This window comes from Mesoplodon mirus (assembly GCF_964341445.2).
Source record: "Mesoplodon mirus genome assembly, chromosome: 5".
Classification (NCBI taxonomy): Eukaryota; Metazoa; Chordata; class Mammalia; order Artiodactyla; family Ziphiidae; genus Mesoplodon; species Mesoplodon mirus.
The window spans coordinates 43,174,892-43,193,026 of NC_138980.1; the positions used below are offsets into that span (position 1 = coordinate 43,174,892).

The following is an 18,135-nucleotide window of genomic DNA, read 5'->3' on the forward strand; positions in this document are numbered from 1 at the left end:
CAGAGTCTCCTTTATGTCTTTCTTGCTCAGAGAGCAGATAAAGGGGTTCAGCATGGGTGTAGTAGTGATGAACAAAGAAATGAAGAAGAAAAAAGTGATAAATATTTTACTGTCTTATGAAATTGTGGAAATGGCTTTGGTTGCCAAGTTGTTTTCTCTTTTTCCAAAGGAATAGTACAAGTCATGATTATTCTGTTAGTAAAATGAAAGAAAAATTGCTCAGTATAAAATATTTTACTTCAGAAGAAATTATTCTTAAGAAATGCACGAAGTGTCATGAGATAAATGGGAATTTCAATATATTTCACTTAAGGTTGAAAATCAATTTAGGGAAGTAGAAGAATGACAAAGAAAAAAATTAGATAGCAGAGAGCATAAAGCTTAGTGAAGTGAGTTAGGTAACTTGTATAGAGAAGTTGAAATCGAATAAATGGAAATACCAGAGAGTAAATTGAAGGAGCAAGTGTTCTTTCCACAATCTGATCAGGGAATCACAATGTCAGCCTCTAATGCTTTAAGCCCTGCAATAAATGACACTTCTTCACCCCAGGACAATTGGCCCTTTTATAACTGCCACCCCAAAGAATTTTCTTAGAGCACTCTTTATGACTTTATTCCTCAGACTGTAGATGAAGGGTTTCAGCATGGGTGTGACCACAGTGTACATCATTGAGGCTGCTTCACTTGAGTGTGAGCAGTGGGTAATAGCAGGGGTAAAATACATTCTTAACACTGCACAATAAAATGAGGAGACAGTGGAGAGATGTGATGCACAGGTGGAAAATGCTTTATACTTCCCCTGAGATGATGAGATTCCTCCTATGGAGGAAACTACCTTAGAGTATGAGTAACATATCCCAGCGAATGGACCACCACCAAACAGCCCAACTGCAAAATACATCATGGTGTTATTAAGAAAGGTGTTAGAACAGGAAAGTTGGATTACCTCTTTGAATTCACAGAAGTGCGGAATTTCTGAGACTGTACAGAAAGACAGCTGCAATGCCAGTAAGGTTTGTAACAAGGAACTCAGGGCACCTATCACCCAGGATATCAGCACCGGCAGTCCAGAGAGAAGAGGATTCATGATGACTGTGTAGTGCAGGGGGTGGCAGATGGCTATGAAGCTGTCATAGGCCATCACTGTCAGAAGGAAATCACCCAACTGTGCAAATAGTAGGAAAAAATATGTCTGTGTGAGGCAGTCTTCATAGGAAATGACTTTGTTTTGAGTCTGTATATTCACCAGCATCTTAGGAATGGTGATGGAGGTGAAACAAATGTCTAGAAAGGCCAGGTTGGAGAGGAAGAAGTACATGGGGGTGTGGAGGTGGGAGTCTGAGCTGATGGCCAGGATGATGAGTAGGTTCCCAAACACAGTGATCAGGTACATGGATAGGAAAAGTCCAAATATGAGGGGCTGCGGTTCTGGTTCATTTGATAATCCCAGAAGAATAAATTCTGAAATTTGTGTATTGTTGCCTTGTGCCGTGTGGTGGTGATCACTAATAGGAAAGAAAAAAGAACATGATTAATTTTTACACGTGTGGGAATTAATATAGTGAAAAACTTTAAATTATATATTTTGGTCATTTTTAAGGGATTTTCTGGGATAATCTTTAATTAGAAATTCCTGTCCCACACTCAGGCTTTCCACCAATAGGTCATCTATTACACAGTTTAAATGCAAGTTTATCTCATGCATTTGAGCAGTTTATGTTGAGTACTGACTATCTTCTGGGGTAAAAGTACAGGATTCTAAGAACAAAACTCCCTAAATCCAATAATGGATAAAAGTATAAATTAACAAATACAAAAAAAAACATATTACCATGTCTTACAGTGACAGATGCTATGGAAAAAATAAGCAGGTATAAAATAGAGTGAATGGAGGTGTTATATTTTACTGGGAATTCAAGAAGACCTGCAAATAAGGAGAAAGTTGAACTGAGACCTGAAGGAAGACAAAGCAGAGACTCCAGATTATCTGGGGGAACGAGTGTGCCCTATGAGGAAAGAGTCAGTACAAAGGCCCTGAGGATGACACTTGTTTCAAATATTCAAGACTCAGAGGGGAGCCAAAGTGTCAAGGGTAATGAACAAGAGGGAGAGTGATGAGAGATGGTGTCAGAGGATGCTGAGGAGCAAGATGGACTTCCTGTCAATGCTGAAACTTCAAGACCCAAGGAGGGAGTCACTCATTCACATATTGGTCCTTTCACATTTAAAATTTCTCTTTTAAAATTTAAAAGAATTCCTGTGAATAGAAAAGGATCCCTTCCTTATTTCTAACTGCTTGTTAATATTGTTGTATCTGTCTTTTAAGGGTCACATTTTGGAGTAAACTTAAGTACCACTGCCCAGAGAAGTGCTCATTCCCCACAACACACACACACACACACACACACACACACACACACACACACACACACACACACACACAGTACATTATGACTTACTGCGCTTATTACTCCCTGGCTCTTCTCAATTCCAGCCACAATAGTTAGGAAAGGAATGATACAAGGCAAGTGGTCAACATCAAATTATCTTTACCATAGAGAATATAGAAAATAGTACCCAAATTCAAGTTGGTAAGCCGCTTGTGGAGCTTCATTTTGATATGAAAATTTTGTGTCTTGTACTAAAAGAAAAATTTAAAAATTACTTGAAAAACTGAGAAGGAAAGGGGCATTGTGGAGGAAAACAAGATCCACCTGTAGGTCTCACCCCTTGGTGGCTACCTTGTTCTAGGGCACAGGCGTTGGGGTATGTACACCTCAGTTCTGCAGGCATTTCATCCTCTAGGAGAGTCTGATGACCTCAGTGATGTACACCATGGTCACCCCCATACTGAACCTCTTCATCTACAAAATAAGATCTAATAAGTTCTGGTGGTCCCTGAGAGACTGCTATGAGGATAAAGCTTCATTAGCATTCCATCCCCATTTATACCCCCTTGATGTCCAGAATACCTAATAAAGTAGCCTAAAGCAGTTTATCAAAGGAATAATGAGTCATTATCTTTATGCTGACAAGATATCTTACTGGTTGAACATCGACCTAGAAAGTTAACAACAATTAATTATTCTTAGAAAATTATTAGACTGTCATACACAGTGAAGTAAGAAAGAGAAAAACAAATATCATACATTAATGCATATATGTGGAATCTGAAAAAGTTGGTATAAAAGATCTTATTTACAGAGCAGAAATGGAGACAGATGTAGAGAACAAAAGAATGAATACCAAGAGGGAAAAGGGGGGGTGGGGGGGATGAATTGGGAGATTGGGATGGACATATATATACTATTGATACTATGTATAAAATAGATAGCTAATGAGAACCTAAAAATAAAGCACAAATGAAAAAAGAAAATGATTAGGAGCCATTGTTATTTTAGAAAAATTAACAACAGAAAATATACAATGTTCGACAATAGATGAGGATTTAAAACATAAATGGTAAAAGACTTTTCTAAATCATTGTAAATACAAAAAAAATTGAATCCAAAAACAAATGTGTGAATCTCGGATCTATCACGTATTAGCTGTTTGAACTTAAGTGGGATTACGGATCCATTTAAACGTTAATATCCTTACTCAAATCATGGGGATAGTGGTATCCATCCTCCTAAGTTGGTATACAAATCTAGCGATATAAAAAACTTAGCATAGTTCTTTCATGTTACTAAGTGAATGCTTATCACTGGTGATGAGATTTGGCTGATTTTTTTCTTCTATCTCACAAATGTCTCCATTGCTTTCCCACCTCTTCCTAATGAAGAATTACAAATTCAAGTTCAATAGCATACTCATTTTGCATATTAAATCAAATTTTTCATGTGAATACCCAGCATGAGAGAAGATACTGTGAAAAGTATGTCTCAAGAACTGTTGCAAGCTAGTATCTACCTCCACAGGTCTGTGTCTTTCTAATAAATACACAACATGCTTAAAAGCATCGCATCTTTAACAAATACCTTTAGTTCACTGAACATGCCTCTAAACCTACTTTTCTTATTCCCCTTAACTAGGAAAATCCTCTAATACTCTCTAACTTTACTGGAACCACTTTATGCTCCCAATTACTTCATTAGCCTCATCCAACTGGACTTCAATTCCCATCACTTAATCATCAACAATGACTCTTGTGCTGCTGAGCTCATCAGACACTTCTCTTTTTAACATATTAAATAAATGAATTATAAGTTAATTAGGAAACCTAGAAAACAAACATGGCAAATATCTCAACTCTGGATTAGACTAATTAGGCTCTCAGGTGACTTCAGATAAAAGTTTTCCACTTGCATTCTCTCTGAACCTTTCCTGAAGTACCTATTGAACTCTCAGACTCACCTGGATGGGGTCTATGAGAGGAAAGTCCCTGTGTGGATATCTGAGTTCCTCCCTGGATGGTTGATGATGAAGACTGAAGCTCTGTTCCCAGGCACACCAGAAGAAAGGAGTGGGCTTCCCTGGTGGCGCAGTGGTTGAGAGTCCGCCTGCCGATGCAGGGGACACAGGTTCGTGCCCCGGTCCGGGAAGATCCCACATGCCGCAGAGCGGCTGGGCCCGTGACCCATGGCCGCTGAGCCTGCGCGTCCGGAGGCTGTGCTCCGCAACGGGAGAGGCCACGGCAGTGAGAGGCCCGCGTACCGCAAGAAAAAAACAAAAACTAAAAACAAAGAAGAAAGGAGTGAAGCATTAGCCCCCCAACCAGAGTTATGACTCCAAAAGCATCAACCAAGTCCTGTGCATTTCAAGGATGTACAGCCAGAGGGACTGTAACAGAGGAGATATCTTCAGCTCCCTATGTCTGTTAGTTAGGCACTGTTTCCCTTGTTACTCCCGTCTCCCAGCACAACACTTCCCTGTGGGATGCTGGGAAAAAAGCAAACTATTCCTGCTGATACTCTGTTCCCAGGAGACACAGAAGTCAGGTGAATCCAGTCTGTGTTACTTCTTCTCATGAACTCTCCAGCCTTTCCTAATCTGCAAATGAGGAACCTATTTTGACGAGTTTCCATGGCCCTCCAAATTACTGTCTTGTTCCAGGGATCAACAGCTCCTGATCTCTCCAGAATATTGGTAAACCCTCTGCAACAAGAGAGTGAGGTGTGTTGTTTGCTGCAAAACCACATATAATCCTTGGCTTCATGTGACTTTTTTACAAATCAGGGACTTCATGCTTGTATCTCTAATTTAGAGCTGTCACTCCTCTTTAAAAAAAAGTTTAATTATAAGACATGTTTAGATATTTTTAAAAACCACACACATAAGATATAATTTTATTTGGATTGTCCTATTTTATTTTTACAAAAGTCCGTTCTGCATGGTCAGTACAAATATGTATCTCATTTGAAATTTGCAGAATTTGGACTCACAAGGGTTAAGTGATCTGCCCAGAGTTATGAGCTTAGAAAGGGATTGGCTTTGATTGGAACCTCCTCAAGGTGTTTCTAGTTCTCACGCTCTAGGCCAGTGGGTCTCAAACAGGGTGATTTTCCTTCAGGGAACACCTGACACTGTCTGGAGTTTTTGGTTGTCAGAACCTGGGAGTTGCTACTGCCACCTAGTGGATTGAGGCCAGGGATGCTGCTACACAACCTATGATGCTCAGGATGGCCCCCACCGCAAAGAATTATCCAGCACAAGCGTCAACAGTGAGGAGGTGACAAACAGATCGTGACTTCTCCAACATCATCTTATACTGGAATTACCTGGAGGTCTTGTTCAGCTGCAGATTCGGATTTGGCAGGTCTAACATGGGCCCAGAGAGTCTGCACTGGTAACTAGCTCCCAAATGATATTGATTCTGCAAATTGGTCTGTGGACCATTCTTTGATTACCAAGGCTATGGTCCAGTGCTGGAGTCAGGTGAGGGATTTTGAAGCCTTCTCCACCAAGCATCCTGAGTCTGAGAATAGCCCTTAAGAGACCTTGCATATTTCCACTGTGCTCTAAAGACTCTGCCATTTTAGTGAGAAGAACTTGCCCTGGTAAGCCCGTTGATGACACACAGAGCAGAGCTCCTCCAGGGCAGCCACAGCAGGAAGCAGAGCTGCCCCACTTACTGCAGTAATTGCTGAACAATACCCATCAATTAGCTGGAAGAATGGCACCTACTTCCCACAAATTTAAAATAGTAAATAATTTAGTGAATGCTGATAATGCGCTAGGCACTTCTCAAACAGTTTTACTAGTGAATCTTTGCTGAAATTCACATTTACCTTAATTAATAGATAAGGAAACAGGCTCAGAAGTTACAACCATCTCCAAAGATACACAGGTGTCAGTGTTGCCATAAATTAAATCAGGTGTTCTGGGCTCCATACACTATGCTGTGGTGGTCTGAAGGGCTACACCCAGGTGCTTTAGTGAGAGAATTGCTTGTTAGGCCATTGGAACCATCAGCACAAGAACCTAACAACAGCTTATGGCTGGGCCTCCATCATACCTCTCCTAGACTTAAGATTTGACATACTTTAGATTGACTTTAATGGGGTACATTGGCATAGGGAGCATCTATGTTGGGAAGAGGGTCAGGATGGTGGATGGGTCTGACAGGTCAGCCATGGTCTGGGGAGACTGTGCAGAGCCTGAGTGATATAAATCTCCTGGATCTTCTGTTACCAAACTGAACCCAGGTTTGCTCACCTGCTGCACAACAAAGCCAGTCTGTTGACACCAGGTAGTGGTGAACAAAAGTACAACATTTATTTTCAGGGTGCCAAGCAAGGAGAATGAGCAGCTAATGCTCAAAGACCAGAACTCCCCAATGGATTTCAGGCAAGAGTTTTTAAAATCAGTGTTAGAAGTGAGGGTCTCAGGGTATGTGATCATGGACATTCTTCTGAATGGTTGGTGGTGAGGTAACAGGGTGATGTTTTGGGAATCTTAACCATCAGGCTTCTGGTTCCAACCTTGTGGGGTCTACCTGCTTATGCTCAACATGTAGTCAACATCCTCCTCCACTTCTCTAATCATTAATTGAGTCTACTCTCTGGAATATGGGGAAGGCCTACGAGATGAAGGCTTTTTTCTACAAACAAGAAGCAAGTGACATGAAAGGGCTTGTCCCTGGGAGAGCCCTCAGGGTCCTGCTCAGTTTCACATCTAGTAGGTGAAACCCACTAGCAGAAGGGAAGCCATATTTAATGTTCTTTCTATTTTACAGTGTTGTCTCTCATTTACTTACTCCCTTTGTCTGAATCTACACTCTAAATCATGGTTAAGAAAACTGTTACCCACAGAATAAATTCCACTCACAACCTATTTTTGTAAAAAGGCTTTATTGGAACACAGCATAGTGGGTTGAATAGTGGCCCCCCAAAATATATATCCACATCCTAACCCCTAGTACCTGTGAATGTGACCTTGTTTGGGGAAAAAAGTCTTTTTACAGATATAATCAAGGATCTCGTGGTGCGATCAACCTAGATTTTCCAAGTGGACCCTAGATCCAATGACAAGTGTCCTTAAAAGAGGCACAGAGCAGAGAGACAGACAGAGATAAGACCATGTGATTATGGAAGCAGAGATTGAAGGCATGCAGACACAAAATCCAGGAATGCTTGGAGTCACTAAAAGCAGGAAGAGACAAGGAATGACGCCTCCCATAGAGCCTTTGGAGGGAGGGCAACCCTTCTGACACCTTGATTTTAGACTTCCAGCCTCCAGAACTGTGATAAAATAAATTCCTGTTGTTTTAAGCCATCCAGTTAGTGGTTAGTTGTTACAGCATCCACAGAAAATGAACACCTACAGCCAAGTCCATTTGTGTAGGTATTGTCTACAACTGCTTTCACACTAAAATAGGGGAGAGTTAACGTCCCTGCAACGGACTTAACTCCATTGCAACCGATTCCCCACAATGCCTATAATATGTATTATATAGTCCTTTATGAATATGTTTGCCAATGCCTGTTCTAAGTCACTATTGGTACTGATTTTATATTCAAAGTACTCTTTCTTATTGGAAAGGAATGCTCTGAATAGCCCACCTGGGTATATAGCCAGAAAAATAACCCATGTGGGTTTAAAGATGTGAATGCATTTACCCATGATGAAAAAACTGAATAACTGGGTCTGCACAAAGAAAACTCTACTTCTGCAGCCAAAAAATTTACTCTCCATCAAGTGAAATAGCCCATGCATTTTCTTCAAAATCTATCTCCAGTTTTCAAAACATATCAGGTTGAAGTTTCAGGGAGGATCTTTTTTGGGATGTGTGTGGTCAGGCAACAGCTATGTCTAGAGACTCAGTGTCACTGACAGGCAGCACAGAAGCTCATGGGATGATCTTTTCAATATACTCTGCATGAGAGGTTATATACATGGGGGAGATATTCATTCCAGGGGAGATGGACGCATTGGTAGGAAGGGAATATGTATCTGGTCCCCCAAGGTGAACCCATGGAGACTGAACTGGCAGAAAAGTTTCCTTTTTATGGTCTCTTGGCTTCAAGAGAGCTGAATTGCTTAGGGAATTGAGCAACAATAAAACAATTAATTTAACGAAGAGCTCTGAGTATTCAGCTTCTGCAGAGCTCACCTGCAGCTCATCATCCCCAGGCTAAGAGCATTCTCTCTGTGCCTCTCCGAGATGTGCAATCACTCCAGAGAACCAGCGCGGGAAACCCACTGCCTGCCCTTTCTGCACCCATTGTCCAGGGAGAGAAGGGCCAATAGGACCAAATTCTTCAAGTGATGCCATTAAGGGATGCTGGAGTAGTCCAGTAAGTACTGTGGGAAAGCGATGTGGATAGAAAGAAATATTTTATTAACTGTGTCTTTTGGGGAAACAGTCAAGTTGATGAGATTGTGAAATGGATAAACAATATCCTTCACAGGTCATATCCCTGCCTCTGAATGGAATTCTTGCAGTGCATTCCTTCTGAGCTCCTTTCCTCTCACTTCCCATCTTAGAGCACAATTTTAAGCCCTCTCTCTCCTCCCCTAGAAGGAACTGGCCCTCCCTTATGTCTGCTCAACTCTAAGCCTTCTGCTCTGTTTCAACGTTAACATTTACTCTTATTTGAGAAGCATGAATGAGTGAGGCAGCCCTGCAGAGTGAGAAAGGACCTTACTTGGAGTCAGGGAGGTGTGATTCTAATTCAGCCCTTTCTATCTAGCACATGGTGGCGTCTGGAAATATTTCTTATGTTTTGCAGATGATTTCTCATCAGCACAAGAGTGAGTATAGGAGATTTGAGAGAATTCTCTTGGAACAATGAATATAATGGGACAAGTGTCTAGGACCTAGTGTCATTTTAAAAACATCATTTATTTATTCACTCATTCACATAACATGATTTAAAAGAATTTTAAGGAGACTACACAGTACATGAAACAAAGCAAAACACTTAAATGTATATGACAAGAGAAATATTGTGGCAGAAGTAAGAAAAGGGGAAATAAAACTAGGTGAATACCTACATAAGCAAACAAAATATATACTATGAAATGTTACATAGTTGCCAAAATTGGGCTCCTGATATGACTCTGAGAAATCCGGTGAAGACAAAGGACTCTGTTTGTACTGTTAGGATAAAATTTGGCTACATAAATGGAAAAAGTAAAAGTGTTACTATCCAATGAGGGATTAACTTATCTCCCTCATAAAAAGGGTGGCCAGCACCATGTCTCCATGCTAACAAGAGGTTCAGGGTTCATTCTATCTCTCTGCTCCCACATCCATAGTGTATGGTTTTCCAAGATATGTCAGCTCCAAGAGTCTCATTGTCTTGTGCAAATTCCAGACAAAAAGGAGACAGAAAGGAGAAAGACTTCTACGGAGCATTTCAATATTCCTACCCAATAATTTCACATACTATCCATGACTGTCCATGATTGAAGAGGATGTGGAAAATATGGTATCTTTGCTGGGCACGTGACCACTTCCAAATATAATCAGGTTCTGTTAATAGGGAAGAGGGGAATGGAAAAGTTGTGCAGCCAATCTATAATGAGCAATCATAAGATTGCCAGTATCCATAACACTAAAACAAACAATTGCTTGATAGGAGCATGACCTTTTTGACACTAAAGCCAAAAGGACATTGATCTTCCTAACTCTTGTAAAACAGTCACATTGTGTGGTGAAGGGAGCACTGTCTCCAGCCAATTCCTTACAAGGAATCCAAAAACACTTTAAGGTTCTTGAAGTATTTCTTAACATAGGCTAGAGACATCACATGTGATAATACCCACACTGGGGTAGAGCTGCGGCAGAGACATTACATCATGGCTCAGGTATTAAGATATTTTGGAAAAAGTCAGCAGTAAACCTTGACCAGAGTTACAAGTTCAGATCCCATCTGAATGACAAGAGCTTTCAGACTCCCGAGTAGTAAAGACTTACTGCACTGCTGCCTTAGAGGACAATTTCCTGTATTAACATTAATTTGGTGACTCCAATTAACACGTCTCCATCAGATCCTGCTTTAATACTCAAATTAAGATTTTGGAATGACCTGTCTCTGTATATTTCCTGGAGCTTTGTTATTTTTACATACCAATCTTACATGTGTTTGATAAGAAAAATCTCTGCCCCACCTCCTGCAAAGTTGGTAACCTGAAACCATTATTACCAGATGCCAGATGAGTGGTACACCTCATCTGGGAGGTCCTAAGAGACTTCCAGTGAATCCAGCCAATGTCTCACACCTGAAACGATTTCCCTGTTTTGGGTGTCCTCCCTCAGGCGATCAACATGAAGACATGGGGATGCTCTTGGGATTGTCTTAGGTCAGGTTGGGTGTGTTCAGGAGGCATTGCCATATCTTTGAATGAAGGCATCAGGGTCTCAATGATCCTTGAACCAATGTGTGTCTCCTTCCTTTCGAGTGTGGAGAAACACCAGGTCAGGGACTCTGAGATTGTTTCTTTGGGCACTCTTAAGAGTGAAGGTCAAAACTAAAGAAGTGATACCTATAAAATAAAGAACTTCATGCTTGTGGATTTACACATGTAAGTAGAAGAATTCAGTGAGTAACCAAACTTCCTACCTGCTTAGGTCCACTTGCTCCCCATAAGCTACATTACTCAACATCTATCATAACACTAGGACAAGTTATTTGCTGGGTAGAAGAGAGAATGTAACTACAGACGCCCTAAAACTGCAAATATGACCCCATGCCCTTGTTCTGCAGACTGCAAATCCAATAATGAGAATTAACATACTTGTGCCTTTCAGAGACACCACTGTGGTCCAGCTAAAGGCTGCCTGCCCTCATCTCCTTCCCTTCCTGAGGGCAGACCTCTATCCCCACCAACAAACACCCTCCTACACACACACATTTACCAATGAAATGCATTCCTTGAATTATGTGATGGAATTATTGGGCTGGAAAGGCCCAACAAGTGCTGTGCCAAGAACATGCATTCTTAATGGAGGTGAAACCACCCCAAGGAGGCAAAAGTATATTTTTCCACAGAGTGAAAAAAAACATAGGTATTACAATGATTTGTGGCTCTCTAGAGCACTACTGTACATTAACAGATAAATGATATATCTGTGGTTAACATTTCAAGAATGGGGAGATGGGGAGGGATTTTGGAAAAAAAATGCCTAAAAAGTTTCCTGAAGGGGCAAAAATGAAAAACGATAGAGAAACACTGGTCTACAGGTATTGAGTTAGAGGAAGTTCTGATAAGCACTAACTCCCAGAAGACAGAGGAGTGCAAAAAGAGAGGGAAAGTCCATTTGCAAGAATCCTGTACCATTTAAGTCTTTAGCTATGTGTGGATCTTTGCATTCATGACATCCTCTCTCCATCCTCTCTCTCTTTTTTTTTATAAGTTTATTTATTTATTTTTGGTGGCTTTGGGTCTTTGTTGCTGCCCACAGTCTTTCTCTAGTTGTGGTGAACAGGGGCTACTCTTCATTGTGGTGTGCGGGCTTCTTGTTTTGGAGCACAGGCTCTAGGCACATGGGCTTCAGTAGTTGTGGCTCATGGGCTCTAGAATGCAACTCAGTAGTTGTGGCGCATGGGCTTAGCTGCTCCGCGGCATGTGGGATCTTCCCGGGCCAGGGCTTGAACCCATGTCCCCTGCATTGGCAGGCGGATTCTTAACCACTGCGCCACCAGGGAAGCCCTCCATTCTCTCTTGACACCTGTTTTATGGCTCTCTCATTCACAATTTCAATTCTAGGAGCTTTTTTTCATGATCTAGAACTTCCATTCTCTAGAGTGTTTCTGTTTTTCCTACAAGAGTCAGCTTCTCATCTCTCTCTTATCATTTCATCTCCTGTACTCATAAGTGAGGAGTTACTATGCAACAATACAATAATACTGACTTCCATGTTTACTTATATGATTATCAGTGTTATTTATTTCTTCATATGCTTTCCAGTTACTGCCCAGTGTTCTTTCCTTTCAGCCTGAAGGACTCCCTTTAGCATTATGTATAGGATAGGTCTACCAACAACAAACTCCTTCAACTTGTTTATCTAGGAATGTCTTAGTTTCTTCTTCTTTAAAAAAATAATTTGAGTTGAAATTCACATAACATAAAGTTAACCGTTTTTAGGCAAACAGTTGTATTGTGCAGCCACTACCTCTATCTAGTTCTAAAACATTTCCATCATTCCAAAGTAAAATCATTTATACATTATAAGAGCAGTTTCTCTCCATTACCTCCTGCCCTAGTCCCTGTGTATGTATTCATGTGTATGTCTCTATGGATTTATGTATTCTGTATATTTTATATACATGGAATCATACAATATGTGGTCTTTGTGTTGAATTTCCTTCACTTAGCATAATATTTTGCATTTTCATCCAAGTTGTAACGTGTATTTCTTTTCATGGCTTAATTCCTTTTCATGGATTATATTCTTCATTTATTTATTTATTTATTTATTTATTTATTTATTTTGCATTACACGGGCCTCTCACTGTTGTGGCCTCTCCCGTTGCGGAGCACAGGCTCCGGACGCGCAGGCTCAGCGGCCATGGCTCACGGGCCCAGCCGCTCCGCGGAATGTGGGATCCTCCCAGACCGGGGCACGAACCCACGTCCCCTGCATCGGCAGGCGGACTCTCAACCACTGCGCCACCAGGGAGGCCCTATTCTTCATTTTTGAAGGACAGTTTTTCTGGATATACAATTCTTGTTGATGTCTTCCCCCACAAACCCCCCAGCACTTTAAATATGACACCCCCACTACCTTCTGACTGCCATATTTCTCATGAGAAATCGACTGTTAATCTTACTAAGATTCCCTCTTATGTTATGAGTCACTTCTCTTTTGCTGCTTTCAAGATCCTCTTTGTCTTTAAGGCTTTTGACAGTTTGATTACAATGTGTCTCAGTATAGATCTCTTTCAGTTTATCCTGCTTGGAGTTTGTTAAGCTTCCTGAACATGTAGATTCATGTCTTTTATCAAATTGGGAATCTTTAAATTTTTCAGTCATTATTTTTTCAAATATTTGTTCTACCCCCTTCCCTCCCCTATCCTTTGGGGACTCCAATTATACATATGTTGCTATATTTGATGGATTTCATAGGTTTCTTAGGTTCTGTTCATTTTTCTCATTCTTTTTCCTTCTTGCTCCTCAGAATACATAATCTCCATTGACTTACCTTCAAGTACTAATACTTTCTTCCACTTGACCATATATGTTAATGAAGACTAGTAGTGAATTTCTCATTTCAGTTACAGCACTTTTAAACTTTAGAATTTCTATTAGGTTGCTTTCATAATTTTTATCTGTTTATATATGTTTTCTATTTGGTGAGACAGCCAGGTTTCCTTTAACTCTTTGTGCATGGCTTCCTTTAGTTCTTTAAGCATATTTAAGAAAGTTGATATTAAGTCTTTCTCTGGTAAGTACAAGGTCTGGGCCACCTCAAATTCAGGTTCTACTATTCTATTATTCCTGTGAATGAACCATACATTCTTGTTTCTCTGTATGCATTATATCTTTTTCTTGTTATTCTTGAAAACTAAATATTTTGAATTTTAAATTGTTGTAATTCTAGAAATCAGATATTCCCCTCCTCATTGGGGTATGTTGTTACTGCTTATTGTGGAAAGTATTTGTTTGCTTAGTGACTTCTATAAACTAATTTTTTACGATTGTATTTTTTGTCATGTGTGATCACTGAAGTCTCTGTTCTTTTATCTTATTGGTCAGCTAGTGGTAGAGAGATTTCCTTAAACTCTGGAATCAAAGACTAAAATTTCCCAGTCTTTACTGTTTGGCTGTGTGTGTGTGTGTGTGTGTGTGTGTGTGTGTGTGTGCGTGCGTGTATTTGGACATTCTTTTAATACTCAGCTGGGCATTTTATATCTCTTTGCTTTTGTCTTCACTTGTTGCTTGCCCAGAGCCTTGAATATCAGTCAGAGGTGAGAGATCAGGGCTTTCTGATGTTTTTTGAGCAGGCTTTCTACCTTGGATATGTGCCAGGCCTTTTAAATTCCAAATAACATGTGAACACTTTTATAGTTATATATCCAAACCATCTCACTCCCCAACATTTTCTCCCAGGCATTTCAGTGTACCTATTGTTTGCCTCAACTCATATCTTTTGCCCCAGACACCAGCAGATAGTTCATCTGTCTTTAATTATGCTTGACAATTGCACTCCACATAGCTGCTTTCCCACCTTGAGAGAAGTTTCAAGTTAGGCAAAGTAAAGGTAAAGACTTTTTTTAGTCCTTCAAGGAGCCATAAGACAGGTCAAAACAGAAAACACATTTTTGCTGCTCCAGCAGTAGGAATCCACACAGGGACTGTGGGTTGCCTTATTCAACACTGCCACTGTGCCAGGAAGGGCATGTTGGGGAAGTAATAAGTTAAATTACCAAAAAGCTTTCTAACCTGATTTCAGTCACCTTTTTCTTGATTAAGGGTTCACTTCTTTTTATAAACCATGGGTTATTTTTCATATTCATGATAAAGTTGATACTGACAGTTTCTCCAGTAGTTTCAGTGTTTTTGTGGAGTGTTGAGGCATTGGAGTTTCCTACTCCACCATTTTCTCTGACATCAGTCCCTAACTAGCTTGTAAGCCTTTTTTTAAAGTATGCGTGTACATATATGCTCATGTACAAAAACTCTGAATCCTAACCTTTAAAAAGTTTCCTAATATACCATTAGCCTAATATGCAGTACTTATATTAATGTTTTAAACTGTACTTTCAGAAATCCTACTGAAAGATAAGAAAAAAGCCATAATGTGTGACAGGATTTCCAATGTCACAGAACAGAGTGTCACCAAATAAAAATGTAAAGTGATGTAATATATGATTATATAAGCAATGAAAATTGTGAATATTATAGATATTTGCATTGAAAATTAAACATTGGGTATATAAACAATGTTTGGAATAGATAATACCAATGTATGAACTTATTAGCTCCACACACATGGCATAAAAAATATAATTATTGACTTTCTATTTTTGCCTGCATGTTAAATAATGAGGTTTGAGGGAAGGTGTAGAGGAAAATAAAAATGAGGACATAAATGCTAAAGGACTATATAGATCAATGGAACAGGACAGAAGGCCCAAAGATAAACCCACGCACATATGCTCACCTTATCTTTGATAAAGGAGGCAAGAATATACAATGGAGAAAAGGCAGCCTCTTCAATAAGTGGTGCTGAGAAAACTGGATAGCTACACACAAAAGAATGAAATTAGAACACTTCCTAACACCATACACAAAAATAAACTCAAAATGGATTAAAGACCTAAATGTGAGGTCAGTCACTATAAAACTCTTAGAGGAAAACATAGGCAGAACACTCTATGACATAAATCACAGCAAGATCCTTTTTGACCCACCTCCTAAAGAAATGGAAAAACAAAAATAAACAAATGGGACCTAATGAAACTTAGAAGCTTTTGCACAGCAAAAGAAACTATAAACAAGATGAAAAGACAACCCTCAGAATAGGAGAAAATATTTGCAAACAAAGCAACTGACAAAGAATTAATCTCCAAAATATACAAGCAGCTCATGCAGCTCAATACCAAAAAAACCCAAACAACCCAATCCAAAAATGGGCAGAAGACCTAAATAGACATTTCTCCAAAGAAGATATACAGATTGCCAACAAACACATGAAAGGATGCTCAGCATCACTAATTGTTAGAGAAATGCAAATCAAAACTACAATGAGGTATCACCTCATACCCATTAGAATGGCATTAATCAAAAATCTACAAACGGGCTTCCCTGGTGGCGCAGTGGTTGAGAGTCCGCCTGCCGATGCAGGGGACACGGGTTCGTGCCCCTATCCCGGAAGATCCCACATGCCGCGCAGCGGCTGGGCCCGCGAGCCATGGCCGCGGAGCCTGTGTGTCCGGAGCCTGTGCTCCGCAACGGGAGAGGCCACAGCAGTGAGAGGCCCGCGTACAGCAAAAAAAAAAAAAAAAAAAAAAAAAAATCTACAAACAATAATAGCTGGAGAGGGTGTGGAGAAAGGGAACCCTCTTGCACTGTTGGTGAGAATGTAAATTGATACAGCCACTATGGAGAACAGTATGGAGGTTCCTTAAAAAACTATAAATAGAACTACCATATGACCCAGCAATCCCACTACTGGGCATATACCCTGAGAAAACCATAATTCAAAAAGAGTCATGTACCATAATATTCATTGCAGCACTATTTACAATAGCCAGGACATGGAAGTAACCTAAGTGTCCATCAAGAGACGAATGGATAAAGAAGATGTGGCAATATATATATATATATATATACAATGGAATATTATATACAATGGAATATTACTCAGCCATAAAAAGAAATGAAATTGAGTTATTTGTAGTGCAGTGGGTGGACCTAGAGTCTGTCATACACAGTGAAGTAAGTCATAAAGAGAAAAACAAATACTGTATGCTAACACATATATATGGGATCTAAAAAAAAAATGGTTCTGAAGAACCTAGGAGCAGGAGAGGAATAATGACACAGACGTAGAGAATGGACTTGAGGACACAGGGAGGGGGAAGGGTAAGCTGGGACAAAGTGAGAGAGTACCATTGACATATATACACTACCAAATGTAAAATAGATAGCTAGTGGGAAGCAGTTGCATAGCACAGGGAGATCAGCTCAGTGCTCTGTGATGACCTAGAGGGGTGGGATAGGAAGGATGGGAGGGAGGCTCAAGAGGGTGGGGATATAGGGATATATGTATGCATATGTCCCCATATCCCTGATTCACTTTGGTGTACAACAGAAACTAACACAGTATTGTGAAGCAATTATACTCCAATAAAGATCTATTTAAAAAAAAATTCTTGTTTCCCAGCAGGCTCTGCGGTGTAAGAGCTAAAGATGTCGGAAAGTGATGTTAGGGGTAAACAGGTCTTGTAGCCTTGGCAGCGGCTGAGGCTGGTGAGCAGGGCTCCAGCTGCCGCCCACCAGAGAGAGGAGCTGCCTACCGCCGTTAACCTGGGTTGCAGGCACCGCTGCTACGGGGTGGACAGCCATGGCCAAGGACATCCTGGGTGAAGCAGGGCCACACTTTGATGAGCTGAACAAGCTGTGGGTGTTGGACCCAGAGGTTACCCAGCAGACCATAGAGCTCAAGGAAGAGTGCAAGGACTTTGTGGACAAAATTGGCCAGTTTCATAAAATAGTTGGTGGTTTAATTGAGCTTGTTGACCAACTTGCAAAAACAGCAGAAAATGAGAAGATGAAGGCCATTGGTGCTCAGAACTTGCTCAAATCTATAGCAAAACAGAGAGAAAAAAAAAAAAACAGAGAGAAGCCCAACAGCAGCAACTCCAGGCACTAATAGCAGAAAAGAAAATGCAGCTTGGATGGTATCAGGTTGAGTATGAAGCTTTGTGTAAAGTAGAAGCAGAACAAAATGAATTTATTGACCAATTTTCTTTTCAGAAATGAACTGAAAATTTCATTTTCTAGCAGAAAGGCAAAAAAAGAAAAAAAAAAAAACAAACTACAACCCCCAAACCAAAAAAACCTCTGTACCATTCCAGTGACTTGACTAATGACCCAAGTGTGCCATGTGAGATGGTGTGTGAGGAATGCAGCATCTCTGAAGGCAACAAAACAAATCTGGGGGAGCTTGTTTCAGATGTCAGTGCCTATCTGCAGGCGAACACCCAGTGGCCACTGTGGTCCAGGTTCTCACCTCTTTTT

The 18,135-nt window shown here is 40.4% G+C and overlaps 2 protein-coding genes across 2 annotated transcripts; one reads left to right on the top strand and one right to left on the bottom strand.

The window, feature by feature from the left end:
• Positions 1-541: 541 nt before the first annotated feature.
• LOC309804857 (olfactory receptor 7A10-like) lies at positions 542-1,483 on the bottom strand (the record flags this gene model as incomplete). Its single annotated transcript, XM_082622510.1, has 1 exon — positions 542-1,483. The coding sequence occupies exon 1, from the start codon at positions 1,391-1,393 to the stop codon at positions 542-544; it is 852 nt and encodes a 283-aa protein (XP_082478636.1). The 5' UTR covers positions 1,394-1,483.
• A 15,975-nt stretch (positions 1,484-17,458) lies between these two features.
• Positions 17,459-17,895, top strand: LOC309804126 (intraflagellar transport protein 20 homolog; the record flags this gene model as incomplete). Its single annotated transcript, XM_082621250.1, has 1 exon — positions 17,459-17,895. One exon carries the CDS (start codon positions 17,459-17,461, stop codon positions 17,765-17,767), a length of 309 nt encoding a protein of 102 aa, XP_082477376.1. The 3' UTR covers positions 17,768-17,895.
• Between the last annotated feature and the right edge of the window lie 240 nt (positions 17,896-18,135).